Here is a 14443-nt window from a genome sequence, read left to right on the forward strand (position 1 = left end):
ATTCCTAATTCAGTGTTGATATTCGAGTGGGCCCCAGAACCCTCTGTAGAGAAAAAGTTGGGCGCTGAGGTCAAAAAAATTAAGAATCCCTGGTTTAGATCATATGAATTAGATGTGGTTTGGTGTAAACTTGCTCCACAGTCATGTTTATAACCACTTTTTTGAGTCTGCAAGATGTTCGATTCTGGAGGCGTTCCCAGATGGCAAATTAAACCACACCCCACCCTTTCCAAAAGCATCATAATCTATCTTTTGAAAATGTACACTGTTAAAAATATATGTATTATAAACGAACATCACAAATATTTTTTACCGCCAAAATAGACATAATAAACAGCAGATAGACACACCAGGTCACAACATTATGTACACGTGCACACTCAATACAGAGCTGCATAAAAAAGAGGATTTTAGCAGCATTTATGTCAATGCATTATACAAAAAATATATATTTTTTTTTTTTAGCTTTACCTCTCGTGTTTCTTCAAAATCAACGAGCCTCATTCAGAGCTCCTCCCACTCTGCATGATAGCTTTACCTAATGTCCAAATAGGTATGTCCACCTTGCTGTGATGTCACAATGTAACTCGACTGAAAAACCCTTATGATTTGATGCTTTGGCATTGTTTAAAACAAATATCCAGCATTATAACAACATTTACAAGTCAGAAAAGACACAATTGATCATAGGTCCCCTTTAAAAATTCCCCAGTATAAAATACCTGGTTTAAAGCAAACTATTAAAAAAAGTTAACATTAAACACATTATAAATGAGTAATAATCAGGAATCATATCATGTTTTAACGATATACTGTACACTTTCCTAAGGACAACACTGTAATGCAAAATAAAAATGCAGGCAAAAACTGAAAGCTGAACAAAATAACAATATTTTTGAGTAATAAACATTTTTTTCTTACCATATTATTTTCTTATCTTAAGTAACTGCTAACAAAATGACTGAAAATATACACTTTTTGTTTTAACCCAAACACGAGAAGGATTAATTAAATGTTATAACGTTTTAAAAACATTTTTAGACTAATCACACCTATTTTTACAGGTACAACAGTAATAAAATAAGTTGATATGTATTGTCCTGTGACATAATTCTTGCCCACTATGACTTAAGAGTCATAGTGGGCAAGGTGAAACCTGCATTCTAAAATCATGTCAAAGTCCATCTGTTTGTTTTGTTTCAGGAACAGGAAATCGTTTGTAATATTTGTAACTTAAAGGCCTACTGAAACCCACTACTACCGACCACGCAGTCTAATAGTTTATATATCAATGATGAAATCTTAACATTGCAACACACGCCAATACGGCCGGGTTAACTTATAAAGTGCAATTTTCAATTTCCCGTTAAACTTCCGGTTGAAAATGTCTATATATGATGACGTATGCGCGTGACGTCACTAGTTAAACGGAAGTATTGGTACCCCATTGAATCCAATCCAAAAAAGCTCTGTTTTCATCTCAAAATTCCACAGTATTCTGGACATATGTGTTGGTGAATCTTTTGCAATTTGTTTAATGAACAAAGAAGACTGCAAAGAAGAAAGTTGTAGGTGGGATCGGTGTATTAGCGGCTGGCTGTAGCAACACAACAAGGAGGACTTTGACTTGGATAGCAAATTTATGGGGTAATCGTCACTTTATCGGTCCGAATCTCTCTCGCTGCATTGTAAACAATGGGAAAATGTGAGGAGTCCTTTCTCCGGTGACGTCACGCTACTTCCGGTATAGGCAAGGCTTTTTTTTATCAGCGACCAAAAGTTGCGACCTTTATCGTCGATGTTCTCTACTAAATCCTTTCAGCAAAAATATGGCAATATCGCGAAATGTTCAAGTATGACACATAGAATGGATCTGCTATCCCCATTTAAATAAAAAAAAAACATTTCAGTAGGCCTTTAACTATGGCTATTATATTGCATTGCAATTGAGTTGTTAGTCTCAAACTGAGGGGGGGTTAGAAAAGCCTTGGAGTTCTCATGTTAAAGACATTGGCTGTGACAAGCAGCAGTGTGTGTACAGTAATTGTGTTTTTGACAAACCTTTTCCATGGCTGACCTCTACAGTCCACGTACAGTTGAGGGAGTTGGGATATAGCTCAGGGTAGCCAGGAGAAAGGATGACACCACCAGGTCCTCTAATATCCCCACCGCATGATGCTGAATAGAAAGGGAGGAAAAAGGAATGATAAATGCTGCTGGGGAAAAAGTCAACTGTAAATGAAGCAATAAATCCCTCACCTGAAGAGAAAGGAGCAATTTGGATGAATAATGCATTTGAGTCGCATCACATCCTACCCTACTGTTTTATGAGCACCTGTAATTCTGCCAACACAATGTTTTTTTTTTTTCTTCTGCCTTGTTTCAGACCAACCCTGTGTCTCCTCAAACAATAAATCATTCATTGATTCAGCAATTCTGTCATGCAACCCTTCATATAGTCCACTCATAAATTACCTTAAAAGTGATATGTGGACAGAAAAAGGTATATTCCATGACATTTATAGTCAATTAACTGACACAAGCATATTTAGAGGACGGACGCCGTTATTGCAGTCGTTACGTTAAAGCAGGGGTGTCAAACTCAAATACAGAGTGGGCCAAAATTTAAAACTGAACAAAGCCGCAGGGTAAGGTTGAACAAAATAACCTTTTAATAGGGACCCAAACAAGTTTTGCATTGAATATTGAACAAGCAAGGCTTATATAACTTTATAGTGACATGCAAAATCGAGTTTCAAATAATAATAATAATAATAATTAAAGCTGCAAGCAGCGATGGACGGGACCGACTTTGAGGGCTCATAAAATCCAAACCGGAGCAGTAATTAAAACTCTTTCATCAACTTTTAAACAGAAGGGTTCAATCTCTCTCCTGTGCTAATTTGAAGCCGACACGACATCCTTTTCAACAACGTGCCGGCCCAGTCACAAGATATGTGCGGCTTCTGTACGCACACACACGTGAATGCAACGTTTACTTGATCAACAGCGATACAGGTTACACTGAGGGTAGTCGTATAAACAACTTTAACACTGTTAGAAATATACGGCACACTATGAATCCACACCAAACAAGAATGACAAACACATTTCGGGAGAACATCCGCACCGTAACAACATACACACAACAGAACAAATACCCAGAACACCTTGCAGCCCTAACTCTTCCGGGCTAGAATATACACACCAGCTACCACCAAACCCCGCCCCCAACCCCGCCCATCTCAACCGACGCACGGAGGAGGGGGTGGTGGTGGTGGTGGGGGGGGGGGGGTTGATGTGTGGGGGGCAGGGTTGGGGGGGCGGGGTTTGGTGGTAGCGGGGGTGTATATTCTAGCCCGGAAGAGTTAGGTCTGCATGGGATTCTGGGTATTTGTTCTGTTGTGTTTATGTTGTGTTACGGTGCGGATGTTCTCCCGAAATCTTTTTGTCATTCTTGTTTGGTGTGGGTTCACAGTGTGGCGTATATTTCTAACAATGTTAAAGTTGTTTATACGGTCACCCTCAGTGTATCCTGTATCGCTGTTGATCAAGTATGCGTTGCATTCACTTGTATGTGCGTGCAGAAGCCACACATATTGTGTGACTGGGCCAGCACTCGTTGGACTGGATGAAAAGCGGACGTGGCGATTTTTGGGAGGGGCACTGAAATTTGGGACTCTCCCGGGAGGGTTGGCAAGTATGAGAATTAGCGGCACCGCCGCTGTATATAATCGGCGGGCCAGCTCTAGTGTTAATTTGATATCGCCTCAAGGGCCAAGTGAAATTACACGGCGGGCCAATTTTGGCCCGCGGGCCAGAGTTTGACACCCATGCCTTAAAGTGATCCTGAATGTATTCCATACAAAGGAGATTACGTTGATGCAGCATTTGATTCACTTTTTACTCTGTTAAGGGAAATCCTCCCGATCAACGACCTGGTAGTGTTTACTGATAAAGCGATAGAAGTTGTTGTATAAACATGCAACACTTGACATCTTGCCTCATTGACCTGTATGTTGATTATTAATACACAATTTGATATTAAAAAGCCTCTAATCTCTCAAAGGAAGTTAAAAAGTTAATTCTCTCATCTTAATGGCTGACGAGGGCATGGAGGTTAATAAATCGATCTAAAGGTTAACTGGTTTAATTGGACATTAATCCAACAGGCAATTATTTTCCCATGCAGTGAATGTAACCCAACTAAAAGGTCATATCACATCATAGGCATCACCTTTTTGACAACATATATGGGATTTAACACGTTTATTTTTGCAGCTCAGTTAGTAGGGCTTCACACAATTGACTTCTTGTTGTGTGCTCTCTGAGTGACTGGCAACCAGTTCAGGATGTAGTCTGCCTTTTGCTGGATAGGCTTCAGCTTCCTGCAACCCTAACATAATAAGCAGTAGAAAATTGATGGATGCATGTGGGGTTTATTTCATGAGCCCAATTTCTTTGTACGAGCATACTCAGGGGCATGATTCAGTCATTTGGGTGCCCAAGGCAAATTTACCAATTGTGGCCCTCCACATTACCATAACAACATGGTAATTTACCATTTGTTGTTAAAACTACTATGTGACCTGCCGAGCTGTGTACCAGTAAAGTTTGGTACCGGTTCCAAATTGTCCATGAGGACGGTCAAGATTCTGGACAAATATTACAGCTATTGGTATTTTTTTTATTCAGCTGACCATCATAATTATGACAAAGGAGCGCTGAGACGTTCATTTACTGTAGGTGCCGCTGCAACGCATAAGAATGACATGTGTAGGATATAAAAATCAGTTTGGAATAATCACAAAATAAGGAAGCAACACCACCCAAAAGTTTGTAACGCAACAATATTTCCTCCAGAAAAGTACTTCAAATTAATCCATGCAAATAAGAGTGTCAGTTTGAAGTAAATGTGGCGCTAACACGCTTCATCAATCGACCTCCTAGCGATCAAATAATCCATCCATCCATCTTCTTCCGCTTATCCGAGGTCAGGTCGCGGGAGCAGCAGCCTAAGCAGGGAAGCCCAGACTTCCCTCTCCCCAGCCACTTCTTCCAGCTCTTTCCGGGGGATCCCGAGGCGTTCCCAGGCCAGCCGGGAGACAGTCTTCCCAACGTGCCCTGGGTCTTCCCTGTGGCCTCCTACCGGTCGGACGTGCCCTAAACACCTCCATAAGGAGGCGTTCGGGTGGCATCCTGACCAGATGACCGAACCACCTCATCTGGCTCCTCTCGATGTGGAGGAGCAGTGGCTTTACTTTGAGCTCCCCCCTAGATGGCAGTGCTTCTCACCCTATCTCTAAGGGAGAGCCCTGCCACCCGGCGGAGGAAACTCATTTCGGCCGCTTGTACCAATGATCTTGTCCTTTCGGTCATAACCCAAAGCTCATGACCATAGGTGAGGATGGGAACGTAGATCGACCGGTAAATTGAGAGCTTTGCCTTCCGGCTCAGCTCCTTCTTCACCACAACGGATCCATACAGCGTCCGCATTACTGAAGACGCCGCACCGATCGGTCTGTCGATCTCACGATCCACTCTTCCCTCACTCGTGAACAAGACTCAGAGGTACTTGAACTCCTCCACTTGGGGCAGGGTCTCCTCCCCAACCCGGAGATGGCACTCCACCCTTTTACGGGCGACAACCATGGACTCGGACTTGGAGATGCTGATTCTCATCCCAGTCGCTTCACACTCGGCTGCGAACCGATCCAGTGAGAGCTGAAGATCCTGGCCAGATGAAGCCATCAGGACCACATCATCTGCAAAAAGCAGAGACCTAATCCTGCTGCCACCAAACCGGATCCCCTCAACGCCTTGACTGCGCCTAGAAATTCTGTCCATAAAAGTTATGAACAGAATCGGTGACAAAGGGCAGCTTTGGCGGAGTCCAACCCTCACTGGAAACGTGTCCGACTTACTGCCGGCAATGCGGACCAAGCTCTGACACTGATCGTACAGGGAGCGGACCGCCACAATCAGACAGTCCGATACCCCATACTCTCTGAGCACTCCCCACAGGACTTCCCGAGGGACACGGTCGAATGCCTTCTCCAAGTCCACAAAGCACATGTAGACTGGTTGGGCAAACTCCCATGCACCCTCAAGGACCCTGCCGAGAGTATAGAGCTGGTCCACAGATCCACGACCAGGTCGAAAACCACACTGTTCCTCCTGAATCCGAGGTTCGACTATCCGGCGTAGCCTCCTCTCCAGTACACCTGAATAGACCTTACCGGGAAGGCTGAGGAGTGTGATCCCACGATAGTTGGAACACACCCTCCGGTTCCCCTTCTTAAAGTGAGGAACCACCACCCCGGTCTGCCAATCCAGAGGCACCGCCCCCGATGTCCACGCGATGCTGCAGAGTCTTGTCAACCAAGACAGCCCCACAGCATCCAGAGCCTTAAGGAACTCCCGGCGGATCTCATCCACCCCCGGGGCCTTGCCACCGAGAAGCTTTTTAACTACCTCAGCAACCTCAGCCCCAGAAATAGGAGAGCCCACCACAGATTCTCCAGGCACTGCTTTCTCATAGGAAGACGTGTTGGTGGGATTGAGGAGGTCTTCGAAGTATTCCCTCCACCGATCCACAACATCCGCAGTCGAGGTCAGCAGTACACCATCCTCACCATACACGGTGTTGACAGTGCACTGCTTCCCCTTCCTGAGGCGGCGGATGTTGGTCCAGAATCGCTTCGAAGCGGTCCGGAAGTCGTTTTCCACGGCTTCCCCGAACTCCTCCCATGTCCGAGTTTTTGCCTCCGCGACCGCTGAAGCCGCACACCGCTTGGCCTGTCGGTACCTGTCCGCTGCCTTCGGAGTCCTATGAGCCAAAAGAACCCGATAGGACTCCTTCTTCAGCTTGACGGTATCCCTAACCGCCGGTGTCCACCAACGGGTTCTAGGATAACCGCCACGACAGGCACCAACTATCTTGCGGCCACAGCTCCAATCAGCCGCCTCGACGATAGAGGTGCAGAACATGGTCCACTCGGACTCAGTGTCCAGCACCTCCCTCGTGACATGTTCAAAGTTCTTCCGGAGGTGGGAATTCAAACTCTCTCTGACAGGAGACTCTGCCAGACGTTCCCAGCAGACCCTCACAATGCGTTTGGGCCTGTCAGGTTTGTCCGACATCCTCCCCCACCATCGCAGCCAACTCACCACCAGGTGGTGATCAGTAGAAACCTCTCTTCACTCGAGTGTCCAAAACATGAGGCCGCAAATCCGATGACACAACTACAAAGTCGATCATGGAACTGCGGCCTAGGGTGTCCTGGTGCCAAGTGCACATATGGACACCCTTATGTTTGAACATGGTGTTTGTTATGGACAATCTGTGACGAGCACAAAAGTCCAATAACAAAACACCACTCGGGTTCAGATCCGGGCGGCCATTCTTCCCAATCACGCCTCTCCAGGTTTCACTGTCATTACCAACATGAGCGTTGAAGTCCCCCAGTAGGACAAGGGAATCACCCGGGGGAGCACTTTCCAGTACTCCCTCGAGTGTATCTAAAAATGGTGGGTACTCTGAGCTGCTGTTTGGCGCGTAAGCGCAAACAACAGTCAGGACCCGTCCCCCCACCCGAAGGCGGAGGGAAGCTACCCTCTCGTCCACCGGGTTGAACTCCTAACGTGCAGGCTCTGAGCCGGGGTGCAACAAGAATTGCCACCCCAGCCCGTCGCCTCTCACTGCTGACAAGGCCAGAGTGGAAGAGAGTCCAGCCCCTCTCGAGAGAACTGGTTCCTGAGCCCTTGCTGTGCGTCGAAGTGAGTCCGACTATATCCAGCCGGAACTTCTCCACCTCACGCACTAGCTCAGGCTCCTTCCTCCCCAGCGAGGTGACATTCCACGTCCCAAGAGCTAGCTTATGTAGCCGACGGGTGCCGCCCAGCTCACAACGCTCCCGACCTCTATGGCCCCTCCCATGAGTGGTGAGCCCATTGGAGGCAAATAATCCAGAGGCCAATATTAATTCACTCAAAAAAGTAAAACAAATAAGTATTATAATAATTCATAAAGTTGCTCTGAAGCAAGATGGCATCCACTGACAGGTCTCTATATTTGCCGCCTGACGTCACTGCATAGCGGTGTGTATGTGTGGCAATAAAACGCACCTTGCTTAAATGCACACTCACCTAACATGCTAATTGATTGTATGATTTATATTACATATTTTATTTTATACATCATATAAAAGGTATGTGCTTTGCGCATGAATGCCATACATAAATAGTGTTTCCAGCTCAATGTAATTGTAATTGATAAAAACACAGTGTTGGATCTGTTTGGCCTTGACAAGATGATGACATGATAACTCCATTGCACTTTGCACTGCAAACATAGTTGACTTAAAAAGCAAGCGTTGCTAAAAGACTTCACTGCTGTGAGAGTTTACATAATGTTGATGGCATACAACCTCTTGTGCTAATAAAAATGGTAATAAAACGTGCATTTTTCCACATCTTCAACTAGCACTGATAAGAGTATTGATGAATACCAGGAATATCGATATTGGTAATGTATCGATCAAATCCTGACAATATACATCCCTAGCGACCTGCATCTTAAAGCTAGTGAGCTGTGCAATGAGTATCACTGATACCAAAGCTTTTACTGTAATTTGATAGGAACATTAATCAACATTTGATAAAGTGTAAGATCATGTTTTGCTAGCACAGCTGGACCGGATGTGACACACAGTGTTAATTGTGTGTAGGCCGGAAATGTATGACTAGTGAGCTACTGACAATGGGCAATGTTGGAGTGAGAGACATGACCATTGACCTTAAAAAAGTGCCTCTCGAGATTCCGCCTGCCCGCTTACTTTACTGCCGAGCTTGCACTTTATCTTACCTGACCCTTGATTAAAATTGTTTACCATTTAAAGCGCTTGTTATTTACATACAACCACTTCAAAAGTAGGCGATGTGACACACGAAAATGTACTTAGATAGATCGGTCGTTATTAGAAAAAGTAACGTGTTAATAACGTGTTATTAATGGCAGTAATCCAAACACAAGCTAGGTTTGCAAACGATCACTAGCAAGGCAAGCAAACGGTCGCAAATGAATGCAGAGAAGGAGGACGTAGAAAGGATCCAAGGTCCAGGTAGTCTCCAAGAAATAATAGTGAAGTTGAAAGACATGGAAGACAGGTTCAACCGTGTTGAATGAAATAAGAGATAAACAACACAACAATATTAAGTTCTTCTCAAAACACATGGATGTACTGGAAGAAAATTTAGATTTCCAAACTCAAATTTTTAGACGTTTAATAAAAAAAAAACTAAATAAAGTGACGTTTGTGCAAATAGATGTGTATTAGGTAAATTAATCATGGAATAGTCATTGAAGATCGTCGTTTTAGAGGTGTCAAAATAGTTTACACAAAGTCTTCATATAGCTTTTAGTGTCCAATCGGGATCTCTGGCAAAGAAGACTTTATATTCTGGTATTTTGTGTGTTTTTTTATCAGAAAATTACCATTTACCTATTATGATTTCCATCCAAGATCATAAAAGGCATTTTAATAACTCGCTAACAAAATGTGTGTGTGGATATCCCCTGTTTGTCAAAGCAGCAGTAAATCTTGACACCTGAGCACACCTTAAAATAGGTTGGCGGACGATAAAAATCAGAAGGTTGCACATTCAACTTGTTAATCATCCCAATTTTTTTAATAGGACATTTGGTCTACTGTGGGCTCTCTGGGGTTGTCATGATGCATAAATGTTCTACTCGATATTGATACTCATTGAAATATGCAATACTAGATAACATTTTTTATACCGCAAGGACTAAAAATTGTTTAATAAAATAACCCCAAAATAATCTATATCATGGTGCATTTTAAATATTACTACTAAGATTAAACAGTTCAAAATAAATAAAGAAAATGTGCAGAAATAAAACATACGATTACTAGTATTAATATTAATAACAATAATTATCGTATTTTGATCATTGCCAGAACTAATTCTTCGGCACATTTGAAGTGAAGTGAAGTGAATTATATTTATATAGTGCTTTTCTCTAGTGACTCAAAGCGCTTTACATAGTGAAACCCAATATCTAAGTTACATTTAAACCAGTGTGGGTGGCACTGGGAGCAGGTGAGTAAAGTGTCTTGCCCAAGGACACAACGGTAGTGACTAGGATGGCGGAAGCGGGGATCGAACCTGGAACCCTCAAGTTGCTGGCACGGCCACTCTACCAACCAAATTTTGATTATTATACAGGTGACGGAACATAACTTAAGTGTCTTTGACAATTTTTGAATGCATTTTAAAAGTGATTGAGTGGTATCATTGCTAGCTTCCAAGAACAACCTGTTAGAAAGCAAAAAATATTCCCCTTCTCTCATAATGATTGTGAACAATAGGCAAAATTCCCAAAAAAGTGCAGTTCCCCTTTAAGAGGGGGAATTCACTTTGCTCACGTTTAGTAAATCAGCTTTGTGTGTTCTATCAAGTTTGCACATGTTTAAGTACATGCAAACCTTTAGTAAATGCGGCCCTTTCGACGCAATACATTTTGGAGCTGAAAGCGGGCTTTCCAAAATGTGCTGAAACTCATTACAAAACAAGCCCAAAAATCACTACTGTGTCTATTTTGGGGGGATTGTTATCTGTAGACATAATTGGGGGACTTTTATCTGTAGACATCATTTTTAGGTCCAGAACTATGAAATAAGTACCAAAGTCGGCAGCATAAATAGGGTCCTTTAATGTAACTTGTTAAGCGTGTCTGAAATAAATAAACCATACCATACCAATATTAGACGCGCAACTCTTCTATGCAATGCAAATATTGACAACGCAATGTACGTCAGATGATGTTTTGGAAGATCACTGGAATGCCTAAGGCCTCAGAGTTGCACACACATACACCCCTCTTGTTCTCACTCCTTCCACCCGTGGGCTCCATAGCAAGCATAACACATCAAGGCCTGAATCCTTATCCACCAACAAAATTATATCAGATATTTTATTAATGAGCCAGAATTATATAAAGTCATTAAAAGTGGATGAGTGCACTTGGCAGAGTGTCTATTTAGAGGGTCCATAGGCAGTAGGCCAAGGCATTTGGCACCAGTCTGGCTCACACCTAGGCAAGTAAAGGCTCCAGGACATCAAGTTAATTTACATGCCATTGTATACACAGCATTGTATCTCATGCATACCGCCAACTCTTCCATGTGATTTATTAGATATACTTCTTCGTCACATGACTAAGGGACATCATTGACAGTCTGCGTACGGCAACAGTAATCACCATATTATCCCTGCGCTTCAGAAATCCACAAAAAAATTACTTTACATATACAGCCCAGAGAGGGAGATTATATGGGATAACAAAACTAGGAGGAACAGCTGAGCTTCTTGCTTTGAAGTTGAGATAATCTGTTTTCACGTTTACATGACTCATAAAACACTCTCTAAGTAAGTTGTTCACAAAAAAACTTGGTCTATCTATTGAGGAAAAGTATTTTGACAAGCATATGCTTGGCTTTGAGGCTGAGCCCGCAGTCAGACTCACTGTGGCTAAAAGTAACTTTAAGTTGATAATGTGCCATTTTGTTCAGTATGATGCTTTCTAGTGCATGTCCAATGTTAACCGTCCAAAAACATACACCCCACTTTGTGCCACTTTTCAGGAAGCATTGCTCGTTACAGTGGTGCACTTTGCACATTGCTGTCTGTTTCATTTTACAATTGAATTGACTGAATGAAAGAAAATAAAGAAACATTTAAAAATATAATATGGATTACGTCAGAAGGGCAGCACGGTAGAACATGGGTTGCTGTGTTTGCCTCACAATAAAAAGGTCCTGGCTTTGATCCCCGGGCTCGGAATCTTTCTGTGTGGAGTTTGCATGTTCTGCCTGTGACTGCGTTGGTTCCCACTGGGTACTCCGGCTTCCTCCCACTTCCAAAGACATGCACCTGGTTGATTGGCAACACTAAATTGGCCCTAGTGTGTGAGTGTGTGAATGTGTATCTGTCTGTCTGTGTGTGTTGGCCCTGCGATGAGGAGGCGGGGATGAGGGTGTACCCAGCCTTCCGCCGAACGCAGCTGAGATAGACTCCAGCACCCCCCGCGACCCAGAGAGAGAAAAGCGGTAGAATATGGATGGATGGATGGATGGATTGATTACGACGGAGGGAGACTTGCTGCTGACACATCTCATTTTGGAAACACATGCCTACCACTGTTCTGTAACTTTCCATTTCCAATTAAACCTGCATCGTTTTGCCAGGAGAGGGAGTGTGAATGTATGCATACACAATGTGATAACAGTACCGTCGACCCTTGCCACAACACACTTCCAATATCATGGCTTTACTACAGCACAGATGTTTTCTTTAAAGCATATTGTCCATATGTTTGGCTTAAATTAAGTTTTAAACACATATTTAGTCATGTCTTATATAGTATGTAATACAATGTTGTCTTATTTAACATTATTATTTTGTGGTGGTCAATAAGGATATTCACAAAGCAGGAATTATGTTTCCGGGTTAAATGTCAAATTCCTAAAAACAACACATGGGCTAATTTCAGCGCTATTTTCACAATAAAGTTGACCAACTTTTGGCAGAACAACTTTTTTATGGACTTCATCTTCAACTCCTGCCTCATCAATGACACATCTCCACATTGGTGAGACTTGAGTGACATTAAAAGACGAGACACGAAACAAACAGTCAATGCTATCACATCTCAGCTATCAGCAGCATTCCTAGCAATTCTAAGAGGAAATTAACTCAGTTCTCAGGGTGGAGTGCCATCTCCGTGTTGGGGAGGAGATCTTGCCCCAAGTAGAGGAGTTCAAGTACCTCGGAGTCTTGTTCACGAGTGAGGGAAGAGTGGATCGTGAGATCGACAGGCGGATCGGTGCGGCGTCTTCAGTAATGCGGCCGCTGTATCAATCCGTTGTGGTGAAGAAGGAGCTGAGCCGGAAGGTAAAGCTCTCAATTTACCGGTCGATCTGCGTTCCCATCCTCACCGATGGTCATGAGCTTTGGGTTATGACCGAAAGGACAAGATCACGTGTACAAGTGGCCGAAATGAGTTTCCTCAGCCGGGTGGCGGGGCTCTCCCTTAGAGATAAGGTGAGAAGCTCTGCCATCCGGGAGGAGCTCAAAGTAAAGCTGCTGCTCCTCCACATCGAGAGGAGCCAGATGAGGTGGTTCGGACATCTGGTCAGGATACCACCCGAACGCCTCCCTAGGGGGGTGTTTAGGGCACCTCCGACCGGTAGGAGGCCACAGGGAAGACCCAGGACACGTTGGGAAGACTATGTCTCCCGGCTGGCCTGGGATTGCCTCGGGATCCCCTGCTAGGAGCTGGACGAAGTGGCTGGGGAGAGGGAAGTCTGGGCTTCCCTGCTTAGGCTGCTGCCCCCGCGACCCGACCTCAGATAAGCGGAATAAGATGGATGGATGGATGGATAACTCAGTTCATGCATTTCAACCCTGGCATTATTAGTTCCACATGAAAATGGTGAGCATTTTGGGTGAGCAATGTGGCATGACAAGACACAATACTAACCACGTGGCTAATGTTTGTAACTGTAACTGTCAAGTTGCCTGTGGTTTCAGCAGATGGAAGCCCAGCTCTAATTCAGAGGATTCCCCCAGGATGTGACAAAGTATTTTCAATATTGGCCATGTAGTAGTGGCCAAAATGACACTTGGAGGATCCTCCGGGAAACCAGTAAGTACTGTAAACTAAAGTAGAACACTCTCAAAGCTACTTTACTGAACGAGTGAAAAGGTGACTATATAGGTGTTGCTTCATGTTTAGAGGGCTCTAATTATGTTAAAAAAAAACATTTAGATGGTGGTGAACAGTTTTTGTATGCTCTAACTATGGCAATATTTGATTTATTAATAATAATCCTACTATGCAGAAATGCGTTTACCATGGCCGGGCCTTGAAGCATTTGGCTGCGATAAATAGGGAATGATGTATGTTAACAAAATAAAGGTATGTCCTGCTAAACCAAAGTATGATACCGGTATGTTAAGGTGCAGTGCAGAAAGTTGGTGTGCATACCATCACAAGTGGGAAGTTGGTGGCTCCAAAAGTGGTTCTTCTCACAAACCAGAGGTTCCTCATGGCTTAGTCTATATCCTGGATCACATTGGAAGGACATTGTTGATCCAATGGACAGGTCGTGGCTGAGCCGCACACCGTTGACAGGGATGCCAGGATCCATGCAGGAGTGTGTGTCCACAGTGACAACTAAAAGAAGAAGACTTATGAAAGCATTGCTTTACAAGTGAATTGAAAGAGGAATTCTCAAGTCTGTCTAACTGCCACTGTTTCAAAACCAACTTAACTATTTATTAATAGAAGAATATGCACTGGTTTATGCAAATATGACAGTTGACCTGCAGAAGTACATTGAAGCATTGAACAAAC

General features: G+C 43.6%; 1 protein-coding gene across 3 annotated transcripts in view; it reads right to left on the bottom strand.

Annotated features, from left to right (window-relative positions):
• LOC133660203 (CUB and sushi domain-containing protein 3-like) overlaps nucleotides 1–14443 on the bottom strand; it is a 616484-nt gene that overhangs the window by 337682 nt on the left and 264359 nt on the right. For all 3 annotated transcript variants that reach the window (XM_062063483.1, XM_062063482.1, XM_062063484.1), the window contains exons 18-19: nucleotides 14075–14263; nucleotides 2062–2178 (exon numbers count right to left, since the gene is read on the bottom strand). In XM_062063483.1, the coding sequence (XP_061919467.1) occupies nucleotides 2062–2178; nucleotides 14075–14263 (306 nt within the window). The remainder of the gene's footprint in view (nucleotides 1–2061; nucleotides 2179–14074; nucleotides 14264–14443) is intronic.

Source organism: Entelurus aequoreus, linkage group LG11, assembly GCF_033978785.1.
Source record: "Entelurus aequoreus isolate RoL-2023_Sb linkage group LG11, RoL_Eaeq_v1.1, whole genome shotgun sequence".
In the NCBI taxonomy this organism is placed as follows: Eukaryota; Metazoa; Chordata; class Actinopteri; order Syngnathiformes; family Syngnathidae; genus Entelurus; species Entelurus aequoreus.